The sequence below is a fragment of the Ambystoma mexicanum genome, chromosome 14 (genome assembly GCF_040938575.1).
Source record: "Ambystoma mexicanum isolate Mex_15411 chromosome 14, UKY_AmexF1_1, whole genome shotgun sequence".
Classification (NCBI taxonomy): domain Eukaryota; kingdom Metazoa; phylum Chordata; class Amphibia; order Caudata; family Ambystomatidae; genus Ambystoma; species Ambystoma mexicanum.
Window position 1 is genome coordinate 520,576,804 of NC_090940.1, and position 22,419 is coordinate 520,599,222.

Below are 22,419 nucleotides of genomic sequence, written 5' to 3' on the forward strand. Positions count from 1 at the left end.
CTACTCAATCGGGTCCTCTTCTGCCAGCACTGAACACTCCCTCCGCCCGCCCTTCACTGTACGGAGCACTAGACCTCCACCAGCAGCCTTTGACTCTTATCCACTCCTTCTCATGTCTGCGGGCAGCCGCCTTAACCTTCTCCTACTCAGCACCGGCTCTCTGCATTTGTGTGGCTTCTCGGCCCGGCTGAGGGAGCTGCTCTCCGTCTGAGGATCCTTCTACCATACTCTTCCTGCTCCGGCTACACCCTTCACACTGACATCGGCTACTGTGCTTCATTGGAAAGACTGTGCCTCTGCCTGCTTCACTCCGAACGACTCGACCCAGGACAACTCCACTTTCTCCTGGATCCTCTTCTCTGTTCGGCCCCTTTACACTCTTAAAATACTTCGGCTGTGCCTTCACCAGTTCCTGCTCCTTACCACGGGTTTCCGTGTCTGCTGCACTTTCACTGCGACTGGCCTCTCCTCCACTGAGTCCTCCCCTGCCAGTACCAGTCTCCTCGTCACCAGCCTCACTGAGACATTATCGCTGGCTCCTCATCACTTCCACCTGACGAGAGGCAGTTAGCCAATACCCCTACTGGCAAACTTCGTACCACCTACTGGATTCCTCATCTCCCATGGTCAGCTTGCTACCACCTGGAACTTTCTGAACTGCGGACCCCTTGCTACTGCCTAACTTCCTTTTATTTCTGTGGCTTGCTGATCACCACCTGGCCCCTCCCAGCCACCTCCCGGATTCTTCATTCTCCAATGGTCATCCGCTACCATCGACCCTTTCTGAACAGCGATATGCTTACTCCTACCTGGGCTCTCCTGACTCCTAACCCACCACCTCTAGTTCACTTACTTACCCAAAACCCCCCGCGCGCCCAATCCCGAGCCCTCGGATCCGAGGTTCGCTTACCCTGGCCCGGATTGATTTATCTCCCCATTGACGCCTTCCTTCTCTCTTTCACTCCTCATACACCTTTCCCCTCTATCCCCCTTTTTACTCCCTCTTCATCACACCACTCTCTCCTCCTCTCTTATGCGGATTGCCAGACTCCTCTCTCCCTGTCCTCACCATCTTCCCCCTCCTCCTACCCCCTCTCCTACTCTCCATTCCCCTTTTCCTCATGTCCATTCCTTTCCTCACTCCCCTCCCCCACTCTTCCCACCCCATGCAAACCCTCCCTCTCCGTCCTGACCTTATCTAGCCCCCTATTGTTCAACCCTCCAGCCTCATCAACATTGCTCTCTGGAACGCCAGATCCCTCTGCAATAAACCAGCAGCCGTCTTGGACATGTTCTTTCGTCTGAACCTTAATTTCCTATGTCTAACCGAAACCTGGGTCTCCCTTCACAACTCTACTGTCCCTGCTTCCCTCACCACCTCCTCTTCCTCCTTCTCTCATATCTCTTGCTCTTCTGGTCATGGCGGTGGCATTGGCCTCCTCTTCCATCCTAAATACCTTTCGTCAACCTCCTCACCGCCTCTTCCTACCTTCGTATACCTATACAAATCCTTTAGTTACCCTCACCCTAACTCCTTCTAATCATCTACCGGCCTCCACTTTCCTCCTACGAAGAACTCGACCACCGCCTCTCTTATCCCTCTCCTCTCACTGTACTTGGCGACTTTAATCTTCACCTCCCTACTCCCCCTCAATCCTCCCCTCTTCTCTCAATCCTGGACTCCCATCTCCTTTCTCCTCTCCAACTCAATCTTCTGGCTCCACTCTTGACCTTATCTTTAACTCAATCTACCCCTCCTCTACCGTCTCTACACTTCCAAACTATCTCTCTGACCATGCTTTACTCTCCTCCTCCCTTACTCCCCTTCCCCAATCATCTACTCCTGTACCCTACCCTACCTCCTTCTCTCGATGTGACCTTCGTGACTTTAGTCCTCTTTTTCGACACTTGCTCTTCCTCTCCTCCCTCCCCCTGATTTCTCTTCTCTCTCGGCCAATGACGCTCGATCCACTCTTTCCTGTTCCATCTCCTCCACTCTTCATCTACTTTACTCCCTCTCTTTCTTCCGTCCTACTCGCAAACCCTCTGAACCATGGCTTACCCCTCAACTTCTCTCCATGCGTCGTCGCCTCGAGCGACCCGGGCTTAAATTTCCCTCACTATCCAACCAAACCTCCCATTTCTCCTACCATTCTCTTTATGACTCCTGCCTCAGCTCTGCTAAACGTTCCTACTACTCTAACCTTATCCACTTCCAAGCCTCTCACCCTGGCCTTATCTTTGAAACCCTCTCTCGTCGGCTCTCCCCACCCACCCCTGACCCTTCAGCCTCATCCACCCTCTCTCCTTCTGACTTTGCAAACTTCTCCTCCAAGATTCTTTCTCTTCGTCAAAATATTAACTGCTCTCCTTCCTACCCCCCCTTCCCCTTCAGTTTGCATGTCTGACTTCTCGCCTGTCTCCCCTTCTGATGTGTCCCTCCTCCTGTCCAAAGCCCACCCTACGTCAGCCCCTACTGACCCTCTCCCCACCCTCCTTATCCCAAAGATCTACCCTCTCCTCATTCCTTACTTAACCTCCTTCTTCAACATCTGCCTCTCCTCAGCTACCTTCCCCACCGCATTCAAGCATGCCACACTATTGTTCCTATTCTGAAGAAACCTTCTGCTGTACCCCTTCTTACCTCTAACTACCGTCCAATCTCACTACTCCCACTCCTCTGTAAACTACTTAAATGCCTAGCCTACTCCCAGCTCTCAGCCTTTGTCACTAACCTTTCCCTCCTTCCCCCCTCTCAATCTGGCTTCCGACCAAACCACTCCCCTGAAACTGCTTTCACTTATATTCTCAACTCCCTCCTCTCCGCTTGATACTCTAAACAATCCTCTGTCCTCATCCTCCTCGACCTTTCTGCTGCCTTCGACACAGTCGATCACCCCTTACTTCTCAACAGCTCTTTCTTCCTTAGGTTTCAAAGGCACTGTTCTGAACTGGCTCTCCTCCTGCTTGTTTGCCGTCTCCTGGGGCGGTCGTACCTCACCAACCCATCCCTTGGATTACGGCTTCCCCCAAGGTTTGGTTCTCAGCCGTTTCCTATTCTCTCTCTACACCCCTCTCCTTGCCCCATCATCTCTTCCTTCGGTATTTCTCACCATTTCTATGCTAATTACACCAAACTCTTGCTTTTCATTTCTTCCTTCTCTCCTGACCTCCACCTTAAACTCTTCTCGGGTCTTGCAGCCATTAAAAACTGGATGTCATCCCGCTTTCTTTCCCTCCAACACTCTTCCCCCTCCCTTTCCTCCTCCTATTCACTTTTCCCCTCTAATCTTCCCATCTCTGCCCACGCTCGCAATCTCCGCGTTAACTTTGACTCCTCCCGCTCCTTTTCCCACCATATTCCTCTTACCTTGCGCCTGTCGCTACCACCTTTTCAACATTCGCAAAGACTGCTCCTCTCTCACCTTTCATTCCACTAAACTTTTAATCTCCTCCCGCCTCTTCTATTGCTCTGCTATACTCTTTGGACTCCCTGCATCTCATCTCGCCCCCCTCAAATCCCTCTACCACTCAGCCATCCATACCCTCCATCTCCTTGCCCCTCACAACTCATTTCCTCTTCGCTTTCTTACATTGGCCAGCTTCCCTTTCACTCCCAACTTAAATTTAATTTCCTCTGTCTCATCTTTAAATCTCTCCATGATGTCGCTCTCCCTTATCTCTCCTCTTTCTACATCCCTTCCCGCTCCCTTCGATCTGCTGATCTCTTCCTTCTCACCGTCCCCCCTTTCCCATGTGCCTCCTCCAGTTTACGCTTTCAGCTCCTAGACCCCCTGCACTGGAACTCCCTACCTCTCTAACTGCTCCATCCCTACCTTTTCCTCCTTCCGTGCTTCCCTGAAATCTCTCTTTCTCCTTTCCCAACCCCGATACCTTTACCCCCCTCTCATTTCTCCCTTCTTTCCCTCACATCTTACTCCTACGCACCTCTCCCTAGCTGCTCCTTTTCCCCTTACCTCTGCCTCCTTATATCTTCACCCTAATGCCCTTTGTTTCCCTCCTCCTCCTCTCCCTTCCTCGCCCCCTCTTACACTCACAGTTTAATTGCTCTACTTACTGTTGTATTGGTAAGATTCATGTTTTGTAAATGGCTTCTACTGTTATAAATTTCTATGCATCTTGTTATAATGTAAAGCGCTTTGGATTAAAGCGCTATATAAACACAATAAATACAAATAACCAGAGGTTTCGCTACAACACCTAAAAAGATTCTCCAGAACTTGGCTGCTTGGCTGGCTCTTGGAGCACCCAGACTTTCTCATTCTAAGGACTTGTTATGTCAGCTGCACTGGCTCCCTATTAGGAGCCAGATTAAGTTTAAGACCCTGTGCCTAGTGCACCACAACATTCACAATTCTGGCGCTGAGTTTTAAGTTCTAAGCTGAAATCTTACAAGCCTGCCCGAGCTCTTCGCTCTTCCTCTCAAACCCTGCTATGTGTTCCTAGATTCCGCCAGGCTCGGGCAGCGGGAAAATGGTTTTCAGTGTTGGCCCTCATGCATTGGAATTCTCTGCCGATGCACCTTCGTTAATCCCTGAATACCTCCAAGGTCGTAAGCACTTTAAAACATCTGTTTTGATCCTGCTGTGAATCAGCCTTCACATATTTCTTATTAGCGTCTAGATGCCTTTTTGGCCTTAGCTCACGCTTTATAAATATCTATACAATAAAATGCAACACCAGTGAATTTGTGTGAGCCAAGAGGGGGATATTCCTGTCAGTAGAGTAAACCAGGGTATGCAGAGTTTTAGGTGAAGTTTCAGTTGAAAATTCCTGGCAGGAGAGTACACCAGGAAATTCAAGTTGGTGTTGAAAATTAGTTTTTTTTTCTATTAAATCTTGTGCTGAAACTTGAACATTATGCTATGCCATCCTAAAAACCATAAGAGTTTCTTTCCTTATACTGCAACTTATGTTACAGAAAACATATTTGCTCTGCCATCCTAAAGACTGTGAAAGACTTCTCCAATGTAAGTCAAACTGTATGATAGAAAGAACATTCTGATTTACCATCTTGGGGAGAATATCGGTGGAAAAGAGACATGGTCTTTACCCCTATTTGATGAAACTGAGTACTTTAACTTTTTCCTGAAACAGTTCAGGGGAATGGAGTTAAACCCTAGAGGAAAGAATTGCTCTGTGGAAACTGTATACAGATGGTCTTGTACAATTTGATGAAAGTAAAGACAGAAAGTCTGTTGCATCTTTGTCCTATTTTGTATGCTAGTGTGAGGGGCAGAGGTAATTTGGTCACAAGGTCACTTTGCTTTAGTTTTATAGGTGGGCACATCCTCTTTTGGTTAGGGCAAGACAGGCCTTTTTCCAGTCCCATTTTCTTTCTAACAAACATGGACAATGTTGAGAACCCTACAACTTTGTGTACGAATCATTGCTGACACCTCACATGCGTCCAATGCGTAATGTTTGCAAAAACAAAGGAGCAGCCCAGGTAGATGCCCTACACATTTCTGCAATAGGTACATGCCTAATTAAGGCCATGGATGAACCCTTGGCTCTTGTGGAATGAGCCTGAAGTCTCTGCAGAACTGAAAGTCCTATGAAGTCATAAGCTTTTGAGATACATGAGACAACCCACCTGGCAATGGAAGCCTTAGCAGCTTTCTTACCAGGCGAAAGACCACCATATGTGACAACAAGTTGGTCTGTTTTTCAGAATGGTTTTGTTCATTCTAAATAAAATGTTACAGTATGCAACGCATGCAAATTGTGTAAGGCCTATTCGACTGGAGAAGAATGCTGTGTGGGATGAAAAACCGGAAGGAATATCTCTCTCGATTTAGATAAAAATCTGATACAACTTTAGATAAGGAGGGCACTGTACGTAGGACTACCTTATCTTTAGGAAAAACAAGATAAGGTTCCTCTGAAAATAGAGCCAGAAGCTCACCTACTCTCCTTACTGAAGTAACAGCTACTAAAAAAGCTGTTTCCCATGTTAAGAGGTCCAAATCACAAGAAGCCATGGGTTCAAATGGCTTGTGCATTAATATAGAAATGAACCAGATTCAAATACCACTGAGGTGGAGGATCACCAATTAACGGATGAAAGCAAAGGAGGCCTTGAAAATGCCTCCGGATTGCATCATTTGAAAGGGAAAAGGATTCTCTATTCAAATAAGCCCTATTGCCGACAAATAATGTTTACAAGTGTCAACACTTTCAAACCCGTTGAAAGCGAGAAGGACATAAAGGACATCACATAATTGATTGAAGACTTTAACGGATGCACATCGCGAACCAAACCCCAATGGCAAAACCGCAACCATTTGCTTTGATATTCTTTCTGCGTAGAAGCTGCCATGATTATAAAATTCCGATTAGATAAATGTAGATGTGAGAAGGTCAGCTATTTAGGAACCAATCCTTCAAGTTCAGCAATTGAGAAGGGGTGCAGCACCTGCCCCTTCTGTTGGGCCAGAAGATGTTCCATCATCGGTAGATCCATCAGTGTTGACTATGGCAGACTCAGAAATCTGAGGTGGCCACAACAGGATCACGAGAATCATGGTTGAATTGAGAGTCCGCTTCAACAAAGCCCTGTGTATCGGGGGTATAGGGGGATACTTGTACAGCGCCTTGTTCGCCCAGTCCAGCTGCAGGCCGTCCCCTAATGTGTGACGTCTGATCAACGCTAAATGCAAAAAAGAGGGCACAACATAGTGTATTGGGTTGCAAATAGATCCACCACTGGATGACCCCATTTCTGGAAAAGCATCCTTATAACTGAGGTTTTCAGTTACCATTCACGTGGGGCAGATTCCAACCTGCTTAGTTTGATCGCCAAGATGTTTTTCTTTCCCTCTAGATGGGACGCCATCAGGAAAATTTGGTTTTCCCTAGCCCAATTACCATATTTTCTCAGCAAGAACATACAGGTGATGAGAACAAGTCCCCCCCCCACTTGTTCACATAGAACCTTGTGGTGGTATTGTACGTAAGAATCTCTACCACTTTTCCCAGAAGATAAGACTTTAGAGCATAAAAGATTGCTTTCAACTCCAAAACATTTATGTGGCATCTTTTCCTATTTCGACCAGCTAACAGTCGTCAGATCTAGACGACGACTTCCCCATCCGTACTCTGACAAATCCACCGTTGCCATAATGTGATAGTGGGGAATATGAAAAGGAAAACCGATCAAAAGATTCTCTGAAATGTTCCCCCAAGACAGGGAGTATTGAACAGGACTTTGTATTGGAAGCTCCGTGGGTGTGACAGTCGATTCCCGTTGCTGGCCAGATGCCACTGAATAGTTCATTCGTAGTCTCGCGAAGAGAACTAGATGGATGCAAGATGCCATCAGCCACAACAGTCTTTGGTACCAACAGGCCGACAGACTGTTGTGTCCTCAACCTTGAGATGACTTCTTGACTAGACACCCAGTCTACAGGAGGAAAAGCCATCAGAGTAGCATCTATTACTGCTCTGATGAACTGAATCCTTTGAGATGGGATCAGTTTTGACATGGAAACATTTATCGAAAAGCCTAATTCAAGCGTGTCACATGTAAGTTGTTCTTTCAGCAACACTTGGTGCGGAGATTGGGCCTTTATCAACTAATCATCCATGTATGACTAGAGACGAATCACCTTCAACCATAGGCGAGCTGCTACAGCACCCAGAATCTTGTTAACTCTAGGAGCAGGATTCAGCTCGAATGGGAGACCATTGTATTGGCAGTGTATCTTCCCTTTGCTAATACTCTGGTATTGACGGTGTTCCTTCAAAATGGTAATGTGAAAATATGCATCTTAAAGTTTTAAAGATGCCATCCAGTTGTCATGCTGGAGTGCTGCTAGAACCGGAGGCAAAGTTATGTGAAAAGTTTCAACCAAGAGAAATTGGTTTAGATCGGAAAGATCTCTATTTATTTATTTATTTATTCGTATTTATTTAAAGCGCACAACAGCCCGGGGGCATCATGGCGCTGTTACAGATAAGGACATCAAGCTGGTTACAGAGGAAGGCATAATGGTTACAAGGCAATTTGCATTACAGGAACATATTTGGTAACATATACTGGCATAGCAGATTCATTTTGATACGGTACATCTGAAGGTCAAAGGGGGTGATGGCAAGGTAGAGGGTTACGGGAATAGTGTGATTTTAAGAGATTTACTAAAGGAATACAGAGAGGGTTCTGCTCCGAGTGAGTTGGGAAGGGCTTTCCAGAGCTTAGGTACTATGTGGGGAAAGCCAATGCCACTGGCTTTGGCTCTTTTTATAGTGGGAATTTGGAATTGGTTGGCTTAGTGGCTTCCTTTAGGACGGAGGGAAGAATTGATGGTTATGGTTTCTGATAGGTAGGAAGGTGCTGTGTGATTGATGCATTTATGTGTGAGGGTGAGTATTTTAAAATGTATTCTTTCCTTGACTGGGAGCCAGTGTACGTTTCTTCTGGCCTGTGATACATTGTCAAATTTGGGAATGTGCAATTCGCCGCCTATTTCTTCTACAGGAACCAATATTGGTCGAATGCCACCTGTCTTTATTGGAATAATGAAATAGCGGGAGTAGATACACACCCCCCACCCCCACCCAGCGCACCGCCTATTTCTTCTTCTGGAACCAATTCAATCGCACCTAGAGAATTATTTCTTCAAATGTAAGACTCTCTGGAGATGATTTTTGAAGTTTTTGTAATCTTGACAATTTAAGTTCAAAATCCAATCCTCTTTTGTGACTTTTTCCTGCCCCATCGATGAGGTCATTTTGAAATCCTTCCTGCTACCTTTCTTTCATGTGCACCAGAGCAGGTGGTTAATACAGCCCATGCTAGAAGTCAAAAAGCCTTCTTTTGATCATGAGCGGTAGACGTTTAAGTGACCCCCCCCCCCCCCCGACTTCACCTTTGGCCTGTATTCTCCCCTTCTTGATTGAGGAATAATAAGGCTCATTAATAGAGGATGTACTATCACTTATCGAAGACCGTGGCTTAGAAGACCTAACATTTTGATGGTATGGTTGCTTCACTTAGATGGCACTCCTATTTTGCAGCTGTAACACTCGCCTTGCGTTTCTGAAGAACCTCATCCATTGATGGATCAAATAAAGTCTTCCCATCAAAGGGTAAGCCTATAACCATGTCTTGATGCAAGGAAGTAGTGATAAGTAAGCATCTCTACACATGCACACCGCTCCTGCCACAGCTCTTGCAGTAGTGTCAGTCAAGTCTTTAACCACCAGCAGTTACTGTATCGCAGCCTCTCCAACTTCTGGGACCCAGAAAGAAAATTTGTCTGCAGCTTCTTGTGGGAGATGTTGTGTAAAACTATCAAGATTTTCCCAATTCAAGATATTAAAGTCAGCCAAAACCGTGGCCATATTGACCTGTCTGAGCTGTAACAAAGCATTAGCACAAGATGTTTTGCCCCGAGCCTCCCAGGCCTCAGCATTTTTGTCTAGAATTGAGGCCGGAGAAGGTGCAGGACCTTTGCCCTTCGAACCTAGGGCTGCAGAAGACCGCAATGGCAGATTTCCCATTAGAACAAAAGGCTCCTCTTTCGGAACCTTCTATTTAGCATTCAGTGCTTTGCACACAATAGGATCAAAATGAGGCTTTCCCCATGAACAAGCCTATTCAATACCAGATAATTCCATAGGCAATAGAGACTTTGTCTGTTGAGAGGGTAATTTCCCCCAAAAACCCTGCAGTCGCTTGTCCTTTGGGATAATTTCCAAGGCCTACATGGCAATGTCACGAAAGACTTTCGTAGGGGAGACCAACAAATTCTCTGAATTCTCATCATCTGGGTCTTTAGTCCCCTTCTGTTTCCTACTAGGAGGGGCAACAGACTCTCCTTTAGTTGAAACTGGCGTTGTTAATGGAGTCGACTCCGTGAGAACCACCCCTCGAGGGACTTCAGGGGGCTCAAACTTGTCTTTTATCCGCTGAGCCAACACCGGTTCAGACAAAATGGTCTCCCAAACTGTCTAATGTCCTTAGCCATATCAAAGGTCCCGCTGCACTTCCGCTGATCTCAAAGGGGAAGTAGAAGCGCATACCCTGGGCAGCTGCTGTGCAGGATTAAAAATATGAAACACAACATGTCTAGGAACTTGTTTATTTGATCAACACTAGCTGCGGTACGATTGGATATTCTCAGCCAATATCTCCTCAGTCTCAGGAGAAAACTGAGGGACAATTTCTGATGCTGTTGACCTTGCTGTAGTACCAAAAAGTTCTTCAGGAGGCACTATAAAACCATTGGTTGGGTCAAAGACTCATGTTCATTTTTACCCTCCGGCAGCAATGCCGCTTTCGCGCTTCTGTCTTTAGAAGATTTTCTTCTTTTATGCTTTTTTGGAAGAGCTGGTACCGATACGATACCGAACGATAATGCTTGTATTGCTTATGAGATTTCCTGTTGTCCTCCTTGGTGCTGAGGAATATAATATTTACTGGAGTAACTGGTTTGGGTACCGATGCAGTCACAGGGGAGCTAGTCAGTAACGTAAGGAAGGCATTGTATCAAACAGTGAAAACAGACAAGTGATCAGAGTTCAAGGGGCGTTTATTGAACTTCAATGGGTTGGTTGAACGCCTATCTAAGCTTAAATCGAAGAATGGGAACAAGCTACAACCATCAAATAATAAACGCAGTCCTAGCGGAGTCTGTTAAAATAAAAGAGCTTCTACTAATAAACCTATTGTCAATCCTTACTTCTAAATACAAATGGTGTGGGATAATAATATATGCCAAAGAAAAGTGTTGAAGAATATTTCAGGATAGTTGAGCAGTTGCCTTCCCCCACGTTTTCAGCATAGGACAAGGCAGCATGTTTCGAGCTTCGCACACACACTGGTGTCTCTGCCAAGGAAAACAGTTCAAAGCATAGATATCCGTGCCTTCTGTGCCAAAGTCTCTTTAATCCAGTGGGACTGATGTAATAAACAAGCACTTCAGTTCCTTTACATCTCAGGTTTTTCATATTCACAAGTTTTCAGGTTCACTATTCACAATGGGTCTCTCTCCTTCAGGTTCCTTTATCACAATATTATCAATTGTTCTTCCTCGTTACAGCTCGGAATGTGTCAAAAATCTAACACTTTCAATTGTGTGATGGATTTTGCTTATACCGTCGCAGCACCACTTCGATTCACTAAATTGCTCATTCTTATCTTTCACTCTTCACAGTTCATCACTTTTAGCTGTAACTTATGAGAGACCTGACCTTCACTCCGCGGAGAGATAAGCCAGCTGACCCACGTATGCGACTGACAGTCGGTAGAGAAAGTGGACCAATTGCAGCCTGGCATCCCCTATGGAGCAGGTTTACGTATAGGGCTTCACCAATCAGGCTTGCGGCTTTCGACTATGTCACAAGGTCACTGATGACGCCGTTTGCCCTTATACTACATGTTTAGCAGACTCTGGACTCTGCCATTTTTTTTACTTTTTAGTACATGGAACTTCGAAATAAATTCTTGCAGTTAGCGGATCAAGTGCCCGAGCTTTCTTTCTCACTGAGTACTCTGTCATTTCATAAAATATTTACCCGAGTTGCTGGATATATACATATACACACAGGCGCTCATGCAACATGCTTTGAAACACTGTCTTATTGTATAAGCGCCATATAAATAACCAATAAATTAATAAAATGCACACATGCACACTTCTATTAAGGAGTACTCTTTTGCTGATAACAGGCCTTTCAACTCCTTATATGTTCAGAAATATATTTGACAATATCATGACAAAGAGAACCAATAAAGAAGCAATTGTTAACAAGATTTGTCAAATAAGGTTCAATGTTTTCTGTTAACTGAATAGTGGATGAGGAAATACAGGCTTCACTGAGCAATTGCAGAGGCCATTTTTCATAATCTTAATCTTACACTATTCCCCAAAATTCTACCTGCAATGGAGTGGGATAGCTTAAATACATATAGTTCAGAGTGAAAGAAGGGGCTTCAGCGTGAACGACCTTTGACAAAGTGATGGATGCTCACATGGGGTCACTTGAATATAGATCTGGAACTTTGAAATACTAATTTTCCAACCACTTTTCATTACTGAAAAATGTTTACATAAATGAGGTCATATTGATAGGTTGTTGCTTTTATTTGAATATTAAAACACCTCAAATTGCTTTGAGACTATAAATCAAGAAGATGGAAAACGCCACACCACGAACAAAATGTAATATTTTCTTACAAAAATAGTTTACGTAAAGCACACTTGTAAATATATTAACTATTGGTTCAACTGTAGTGGTATTTTAGGCATGCTGCCTCACGTACAAGTGACTTTGTAAAATATATCACAATTTATCCACTTTATTTCCTGTGTCATTAACGAAGATCTAGTTTTACTTACCTTCCCAAAATTTCCAGTAATTCCGCTATACCATTGTGGTGTTCAGTTTCATAAATAAACCTAAAACCACCCAAATAAAAAGAAAATTCTAGTTAATATTGACAAAAACAAATATGAAAAAAACAGTGCTTACCAACAACAAAAAAGAACAAGTTACTTTCTTACCTGGCAACGTTCTTTTGATGGGATGGTCCGACGACGTATTCCATATCTATGACAGGTAATGTCCACAGCTGTGCTGCTTCGGAAAATCTTTGGCGTCTGCGTCCTGCGTCGATGATGTCGATACGCCGTCCCCGAGGACCTCCTGCGACGGCCGATGTCACCCGATGTGATAAGTAGGACGCACAACGCCCATAGCCTCAGTTATAGTTTTTTCCCAGAACGTGTGCCACCAGTTTTCTGCCAGTCAGACACACAAGGCGTTGCGGAACGCAAGCTGCAATCGCAAAAGAAATTCTGCAGCGGGGAAGGCAGGGAGGGAGCGATATGGAATACGTCGTCGGACCATCCCATCGAAAGAACGTTACCAGGTAAGAAAGTAACTTGTTCTTCGAGGGGATTGGGTCCTCCGACTTATTCCATATCTATGACAGACTCCCAAAGCAGTACCAAGCAAGGAGGTGGGAAAGAATTTAGAATACAAATTTAGCATGCCCAATCAAATAGCGGAATAGAGAAGTGCCTTGCCAAAGGCCAGATCTTGCCCCCTGATGGAATCGAGGGAATAGTGACGTACAAAAGTATGTACTGAAGCCCAGGTGGCTGCATCACAGATGTGACGAATAGGAACTCCCCTCTGCAGGGCAGTAGACGCAGCAACTCCTCTTGTAGAATGGGCCCGCAAGACAGCCGGAGGGACCTTGCCGCCAAGCGGTAACACTCGGAGATAGCTAAAATAATCCGAGACAAAGTCTGTTTCGTCACAGCTTGTCCCAAATGCTTTCCAGCGTAACCAATGAAAAGTTGATTGACCACTCTGACCCGGGACATGCGCAAGATATAAAAGCTCAACGCTCTCCTAGGATCAAGCCTATGGAGCCTCTCCTCTTCCTTACCAGGATGTGGAGGAGGATAGAACGCCTGAAGAACAACCTTCTGGCTCAAATGAAATTCCGAAACCACCTTCGGAAGAAAAGAAGGACAAACTCTAAGGACAACCCTGTCCTTGTGAAATACAGTGAAGGGTGGCTTAACTGAAAGTGCCTGTAACTCACCCACTCTGCGAGCGGAAGTAACCGCAACTAAAAACACAGTTTTCAGAGTTAACAGCCTCAAAGGGCAAGAATGTAAAGGCTCAAACGGAGCACCCATAAGGAAAACAACAAGGTTCAAATCCCAACCCGGCACCAAAAAAGGTGACGGAGGGAACACATTAGTGAGCCCTTTCAAAAACTGCGAAATTAAAGGAATCTTAAAAAAGGAACACTCTTCAGACGAGCGCTTAAATATGGACAGCGCCGCCAGGTAACCTTTAATGGTCCCCACTTGCAAGCCCCTGTGGGCCAAAGAAAGCAAAAAAGACAAAACCATAGGGATGTCGCATTCAAAAGGATCCACATTCTGAACTCTGCACCAGTCGCAGAACTTTCTCCAACGGCAACGGTACAGAGACTTAGTTGCCGGCCGACTGGCCGAGAGCAACACCTCCATCACGTCTTCAGGGAGGTCCCAATCCTTATACCTCAACCTTTCAGAAGCCAAGGGTGAAGATTGAGGTTTCTGACCTCTGGATGGAGAACCGGACCCCCCCTCCCGTGAGAGCAGATCGTCTTGGTAGGGAAGACGACGTGGAGGGCAGATGGACAAGTCTAGAAGGTCCAGGTACCACGTCCTCCGGGCCATGCCGGAGCAATGAGGATCATCCGGGAACCGAACCTCCGTAACCTCCGCAACACTTGCGGGATGACGGGGACTGGAGGAAACTCGTACAGCAGTGGGAATGACCACTCCACCACGAACACGTCTCCTTTTGGAGGAAATTTCCGCGAGCAAAACCTTTCACACTTCCGGTTGACACTGGAGGCGAAGAGATCCACTTGAGGGGTCCCCCAAAGGGCGAAGATCTCCAGGAGAATCTCCTGAGCCAGCTCCCACTCGTGAGAGAGCGTCCGCCGTCTCCTTGTCTCCGGCCAGATGAACTGCCGAGATCGAAACTTCCTGCTGGATGGCCCAGAACTCGAGCTGCATCGCCTCCCTGCACAGCGGAAGTGACCCTGCCCCCCCCTTTTTGTTGAGGTACTGCATGGCCACCGTGTTGTCTGTCAGAATCAGGACACTATCCCCGCGCACAGTCGGCAGAAAAGCCTTCAGGGCTAGCCTGACGGCCCTCAGCTCCAACAGATTGATATGGAGTCTGGACTCCGATGGAGACCAACGACCGCTGACTGTCAGCTCGTTGACATGAGCTCCCCATCCTGTGAGGGATGTGTCCGTCACCATCGTCACCTCTGGCCAGGGCAGCCAAAATGGGGCCCCCTTCATCAGATTGCCCTCGACGGCCCACCACTGAAGATCCCGGGCCACCGAGGACGGCACCTGAACAGGGTCCGACAGCCTGCCGGAGGACTGAGACCACTGGAGCTTGAGTGCCCATTGCAAAGATCTCATCCGCAGACGAGCCTCTGGCACCAGAAGAATGCAGGATGCCATGAGGCCGAGCAGTCTCAAGAACTCGGACGCTGGGAGAGTCTGGGCAAACTGAAAGGAACAAGTTACTTACCTGTAACTGTTGTTCTCCAGCATGGGTCTGGCATGGATTCACATGCTCATGAATATTCCCCGTCGTCAGGCTGGGAATCCTCGGTAAAGAAAAAACCAGTATCAGTTTCGTTTCTGATCTGTCTTTCGTAGTAATAACCAATCACTGGTCTCTGCGTCATACTGACCACAGCCAATGACTGCCCTCTACCTAAGCACCGCCTCTGGCAGCCATCTTCAGATTTGGAAGCACGTGAAGTGGCAGTATGACCAAGTGAAGAGCCGCAGAGGGGTAGGCGGGAGGGTTCGCATGTGAATCCATGCCAGACCCATGCTGGAGAACAACAGTTACAGGTAAGTAACTTGTTCCTTCTCCAGCATGGGGTCTGGCATGGATTCACATGCTCATGAATAAAGAATACATAGCAGTACACACATGCACAACCACGGGAGGTGGCAAAGGCTCAACATTAAGCATCACATCAACTCAACATTAAGCATCTTACCTCCTTACCAGGCTCACCTCAGGCGAACAGGTTGCGCAGCACTGCTTGGCCGACCCTGGACTCCTCCCTGGAATCCCGGTCGACGCAGTAGAATTTCGTGAAGGTGTGCGTCGACCTCCACGTAGCAGCCCTGCATATGTCCAGCAGGGGCACACCAGATAGGAACGCCGTGGTAGCTGCGATCGCTCTGGTGGAATGGGCTCTCGGACGGCCAGGCAGCGGTCGGTTTGCCAACCGGTGACAGCACATGATACAGCCGGAGAGCCATCTGGAGATGGAAGCCTTCGAGAGAGCCTTCCCCTGATTGACAGGTCCAAAGTTCACAAAGAGTTGTGACGTCTTCCGAAAACCCTTCGTGCGGTCCACGTAGAACTTCAGCGCTCTAGCTACATCCAGCGAGTGCAAAGTCCTCTCAGCCGGCGACGAAGGCGACGGGAAGAACACAGGTAACACCAAGGGTTCGTTGAGATGGAAGTCCGACGGTACCTTGGGCATGAAGGAGGGGTGCGTCCTGAGCACTACCCTCGTGTCGTGGAAAGTCAAGTACGGGGCCTTGCAGGAAAGGGCCTGGATCTCTCCCACTCGTCGTGCGGAGGTGATGGCCACAAGAAAAGCTGTTTTCCACGATAGAAACTTCAACGGGGCCGAGTGCAGAGGCTCGAACTGAGGTCCCATGAGCTTGGTCAGCACCACGTTGAGCTCCCACGCCGGGGCCGGAGCCTTCACCGGCGGGAACGATCTGAACAGTCCCTTCATGAACTCTTTCACCAGACGATGAGACCACAAGGACGTCCGGCCCGTGGTTCTGGTGTATCGGGAGATCGCAGCAAGATGAATCTTGATGGACGCATGTGCCAGACCAGCTTTGGCCAGCGTCAGCAGGTACGGCAGTACTTGGGGAGCCGTAATCCGTAGAGGGTTAATCTTCTGTGCGTGGCACCAGACAGAGAACCTCTTCCATTTGTGTCCGTAGCATTTAAGAGTCGAGGACGCCCTGGCCTTTGCAAGAACCTCTCTGCAATTGGCCGGTATGTCGTATCCTCCAAACTCTAGTGCTGCAGGAGCCAGGCCTGCAAGTTCAGCGACTTCGGGTCGTGGTGGAGGATGGCGCCTCCTTCCCTGGAGAGTAGATCCGCGTCCGACGGCAGCTTGATCGGCGGGGACGCTGACAAGTCCAGAAGGTCCGGGAACCATATCTGCCTCGGCCACGCAGGTGCGACGAGGATCATCCTGCACCGTGACCTCTTGAGCTGGTTGACGAGCCGGATTAGCAGAGGCAAGGGAGGGAACGCGTAGAGGAACAGGCCCTCCCAGGGGAACGAGAAAGCATCGCCCATGCTCCTCGTCTGGGGAAACCTGCTGGCGAACCTCCGGCACTTGGTGTTCGTCGCCGTCGCGAACAGGTCGATCTGGGGTGTGGCCCCACCGTCGGAAGAGGCGATCCACCAGATCCTGCCGTAGTTCCCACTCGTGGCACGAGCGCAGCTCCCTGCTGAGTGAGTCGGCGATGGTGTTTTTTTATCCCTGCCAGATGAAACGGCACCAGAAAAATCCCTTGGGCGACGGCCCAATGCCACAGGTCCTGCGCCTCCTTGGACAGCGCTGGGGACCTGGTTCCGCCCTGTTTCCTGATGTAAAACGTGGTGGTGGTGTTGTCGGTGAAGATCCTCACCACCTTGCCCTTGAGGGACGGAAGGAAGGACCTGAGGGCCCAAAACACTGCACGGAGCTCCAGGACGTTGATATGTAGGGACTTCTCCGTCGGGAGCCAGAGTCCCCTTGCGTGCAGATTTTCGGTGTGCGCTCCCCACCCTTCCAGGGAGGCATCCGTGGTCACAGTCTCCTGGTGGGCTGGGGTCTGGAAGTCCATGCCCGCCGTCAGATGCGCGCGGGTGCCCCACCACCGTATCGCTCGTCGGAAACTCTCGTCGAGCTTGATCCTTTCCTCGAAGCTGCCCGTCGTCTGGATCCAGCGCGCATCCAGGAATTCTTGCAACGGGCGCATCCGGAGCCTGCACATGGGAATGAGGTAGATGCAGGAAGACATCATCCCGAGGAGGGACTTGATGGACCTCACTTTGGCCGCGTCGGCCACCAACATCCGTTGCACCTTGCCCAAGATGGTCCTGGTCCTCTCCTCCGACGGGGAGGCCAGAAGGGACACTGTGTCGAGCCTCGCTCCCAGAAACAGTGCGACTTGCGCGGGCACCAGGTGGGATTTGGCGTAGTTCACGGAGAATCCCAGGTCCGTGAGGAGTTGGACGGTCCTTGCCGTGTGGACCACGGCGAGCTCCCTCGTCTTGGCGCGGATGAGCCAGTCGTCCAGGTAGGGGTAGACGTGGATCCCCTCGCGGCGCAGCTGCGCCGCCACCGGTGCAAGGCACTTGGTGAATACCCTGGGTGCCGACCGTAGTCCGAAGGGAAGGGCTTTGAACTGGTAATGACGCCCTTGGACCACGAATCTGAGGAATTTGCGGTGCCCCTTTAGGATGGGAATGTGGAAGTAGGCATCCTCCAAATCCAATGACGATAGGAAGTCTCCTTCCTCCAGCTGACCCAGGACGTGCTGGAGGGTGACCATCCGGAACTTCTGCGCCTTGATGAACTTGTTCAGACGTCGCAGGTCCAGGATGGGGCGCCATCCTCCCGTCTTCTTCACGAGGAAGTATCTCGAGTAGACTCCGGAGCCCCGAAGCCTCTTTGGGACGAGTTCGATGGCGCCCTTTCTGAGCATCGCCTTTACCTCCAGGAGAAGTTGAGGGACGTGAAGTTCTTTCCTGGCCACGGGGGGGACGCGCGGGCACCTTCTTTGAAACTCGAGCGCGTGGCCCCGGGCCAGGGCGTCCAGCACCCAACGGTCGGTGGAGATGGACTCCCACACGCTGACGAAGCCCGCCAGCCGGCCTCCCACCGGGGTGCTTCGGTGGGGGCCCGACCCCAAGGCCGGTTCAATCCTGCTTGGACGCGGCCTTGCCGACTTGACCTCCTTGGCGACGACGGCGGGGTCAGCTAGACTTGCCTCGTCCTCTGTAGGCCTCTTGCGACGACGAGCGGGCCGCTTGACGGTAGGAAGCGAAACCGCCGCCGGAACCTTTGGAGGCGCCCTTGCCTCCGCCGCTCCGAAAGGGCGTCCGTCGTTGCAGGACTCCAAGGGCCCGGGCCGTCTCAGTATCCGCCTTGATGGCCTGAAGGGAATCGTCCACTGTCTTCCCAAACAGGTTGTTCCCGTCGAAGGGCATGTCCAGGACTCTGGTCTGGACGTCCTGCCGGAAGTCCGTAGCTTTGAGCCATCCACGACGTCGAAGGCAAACACCGTTGCCCAGCTGGCGGAATCCAGCGTCGGCGATGTCCGTCGCCACGGTGATGGCGTGGTCCGAGGCCACCTCACCTTCCTGCAGGATCTCAAGGGCCTCCGCCCTCTTGTCGTCCGGCAGAAAATCCAGCAGGGGAGCCATCTTGTACCAGAGCTCCCTGTCGTAGCGGGCCACGATAGCCAAGGCGTTGGCCGCTTTAATCGTCGTCGCTGCCGACGAGATGACTCTACGCCCCATAGTATCCAATTTCTTTCCCTCGCCGTCCGGCGGGGAAGTCGATGTGGAGGCCGCACCCCCCCCCGCTTTCTTCCTGGCTGCCGCGGAGACGACGGAGTCCGGGGTAGGCTGCGCCCGGAGGCATAGGGGGGCCGTGTCCGGGACCCGGTACTTTTTCTCGTACCGGTCTCTTCTAGCTGGCGTCGTGGAAGGGTTCTTGAGGAGGGAAAGGCCCTCATCCCAAATGTCGTCCAACAGAGGCACTGCGAGGACCGTCTTCCTCTTGGCCTCGCGCCGCTGATAAAGGAAGCCTTCCTTTTTCTTCTCCTCAGGGCAGAGTTGGAAAAGCTCGGAAGCCCTGGAGATCATGGAGTGGAAAGATCCGATCTCGTCGGGCGGAGAGGCCCTGGTGGGAGGCGACGACGGAAAATCCTCGTCGTATGCCTCGTCCGTACCCGTCGCTGCCGTGTCAGTCCCCGTATCATCCCCTCGGGTGGACGGGGAGGAGGGCTGGAAGGGGCGCGACGGTTGAAAAGGAGGTGGTGGATGGATCCTTCTTTTCTTGGTAGGGGGAACACCAGAAGGTCCCGGTTCTGGATCCCCCGACGGGAGAGGTTCCTCCGTCGGTAACGGTAGCCTCGTCCTTATCTCGGAGCATAAGGACCGTATGGCCAACAAAATGGCCGCCGAGTTGTCTTGCGGCGCTGGCAGAGGGGAATCCGACGGGCGAGCAGGGGCCCCGTCGGTATCCTCGACGATGTCGTCGTCGTCACCTGCGTCGGGGTCCATTCCGACGGGCTGGCCTTGTTCCGACATGTTGCCGCAAAACGCACAGTCCTTCTCCACGTGCGTCTTGTCCTCATGAAGGCAGTAAAGGCAGAAAGAGTGTTCGTCCTCCTTGAAGACGTTCTGCAGCTGGCATCCAGGGCAGACCCTGAACAGCTTTCCGGGCGTCGAGCTTCCCTTCTCCTGGGCCATCTCCGAGACAGGGCCTGAGAAGCTTCTGGAGTCCTCCGAAGTGTAGCTCGACGAAATCTTCACCCTTGAGGGGCACAGATGAATCCGACACGGGTCCCCGTTGATCGGATGTAGGATCGGTGGAGCTTGAGGCTCTTTTGACCGAAAGAATCGAAGTTTTTTGTAAAAAGCGCGAAAAAAAAGCACTAACGCTCGAGAGCAATAGCACGAGGATCCCAACACATGAACGTGCGGTAAAAATCTGAAGATGGCTGCCAGAGGCGGTGCTTAGGTAGAGGGCAGTCATTGGCTGTGGTCAGTATGACGCAGAGACCAGTGATTGGTTATTACTACGAAAGACAGATCAGAAACGAAACTGATACTGGTTTTTTCTTTACCGAGGATTCCCAGCCTGACGACGGGGAATATTCATGAGCATGTGAATCCATGCCAGACCCCATGCTGGAGAACTTGTGCACCATCTGCTGAATGTGAAGAGCCTTCACCTGAGGAGGAAAACACTGCCCCAGGGACGTGTCGAGCACTGCTCCGATGTACTGGAGCCGCTGCGTTGGTGTCAAATGGGACTTCTTTAAATTGAGGGAGAAGCCCAGCTTGTGAAGGGAGTGGCAGGTGACGGACAGATGATCCAGGACTTACTCGGGAGAGCTCCCCCTGATCAACCAATCGTCCAGGTAGGGGTAGACGTGAATCCCCCCCTTTCCTGAGATGCGCTGCCACCACCACCACCACCATGAGCTTGGTGAAAAACCCTCGGGCGGAGGTCAATCCGAACGGCAGGACCCGAAACTGAAAGTGCGAGTCGCCAACCGCGAACCTCAGGTACTTTTTGTGCTTGGGATGGATCGGCACATGGAAGTAAGCATCCTTGAGGTCGAGAGACACCAACCAGCCCTGAAGTTGAAGGGCCTGGAGGACTTGAGAAAGTCACCATCTTGAACTTGTCCTTCCTGAGGAGTTTGTTCAAACCGTGCAAGTCCATGATGGGTCTCAATCCCCCGTCTTTCTTCGATATCAAAAAATAAGGGGAATACTATCCCTTGTTCCTCTCCGCTACAGGCACCAGTTCTATGGTGCCTTTCTCCAGCAGGGCTTGAATTTCCTGCGCAAGGAGCGGATCCGGACTCTTCAAAGAGAGGCTCCCTGGTGGATTGTCGTGAGGCCTCTTCCGAAAAGGAAGACAGTAGCCGTGGGTTATGATCTCCAGAACCCACACATCCGAAGTAATGGCTTGCCACTCTACAAGATGCTGCGCCAGCCTTCCCCCAACCGGCGAACCATGGGACCTGGCCTCATGACTGAGCTGGAGTGGCTGCGGCGTTGCCTGAGGGCAAAGAGGCAACTGCCCGAGCGGCCTTGGCACCTCGAGTACCTTTGTTTCCACCTATGGCACTCTTACGATGGCCTCTTTAACTGCCAGCTCCTCTCGCTTTACTGAAGGACGAGTAATAGCGAAAGGAACCTTCCCTCCATTGCTGTCCCCTAGGACGAAAAGGCGAAGGTTGGTGAACTGCAGCACCCAACTACTTTGCTGCAGCTTTGGAGGTCTGCAATCTCTCAAGGCTCTCGTCAGCCTTGCTGCCAAAAAGGTGTTCACCGTCAAAGGGCATGTTGAGGAGCCGGGACTGCACATCAGGAGCGAACCCAGACTTCCTCAACCACGCAAACCTGCGCATTACGGTGCTCGCCGCCATGGACCGGCTGACACAATCTGCAAAGTCCAAACCCGACTGAACGGCCTCACACATGGCATCCTTGCCATCCTGAACCATAGCAAGGAAACCATCCCGTTCGTCCCCTTTGGGAATATGATCAGCCGCTAATGCAACACAGTTCCACAGAGTGTGTGTAAAACGAGACAAGGCACATATAGAGTTGACTGCCTGAAGCGCCATACCCCAGAAGAAAACACTTTCTTCGCCCAGCCATCTGTCGTCCCTATCCGGGGGGATGGTAGGATACGACGCCTGCTTTGCCGGGGCCGTAGCCGTCTGCACCACCAAACTCTCCGGGGTGGGGTTCCTAGACAAGCAGCAGGGGTCGCTACTGGCTTGACGGTATTTTCGCGACGAAGACTTGCCCGCTGCCGGGAGACTCTCCGGAGCAGTCCAAGCCGCCGCCACCCTTCTCTGCAAAGCCATATGAAATGGCAAAACCGGATCAGTGGGTGGACCGAGATCAAGGATGTCCGTGAGATCATCCTGAACGAACTCCCCTTGGGGAGCCGACCAACCCAAGTACTCGGTAACCCGAGACATAAGGCGCCGATATGACGAATCGGCATGAGTGCCAGGCTCCGGCCGACATAACTCCACCTCCGGAGAGGTGTCCAATCCACTG

The 22,419-nt window shown here is 50.1% G+C and overlaps 1 protein-coding gene across 4 annotated transcripts in view; it reads right to left on the reverse strand.

The window, feature by feature from the left end:
• Window positions 1-22,419, reverse strand: part of PPP2R5C (protein phosphatase 2 regulatory subunit B'gamma) — a 1,570,607-nt gene that overhangs the window by 551,607 nt on the left and 996,581 nt on the right. For all 4 annotated transcript variants that reach the window (XM_069637762.1, XM_069637761.1, XM_069637763.1 and 1 more), the window contains one exon: window positions 12,366-12,425. In XM_069637762.1, coding sequence (XP_069493863.1) covers window positions 12,366-12,425 — 60 coding nt within the window. The remainder of the gene's footprint in view (window positions 1-12,365; window positions 12,426-22,419) is intronic.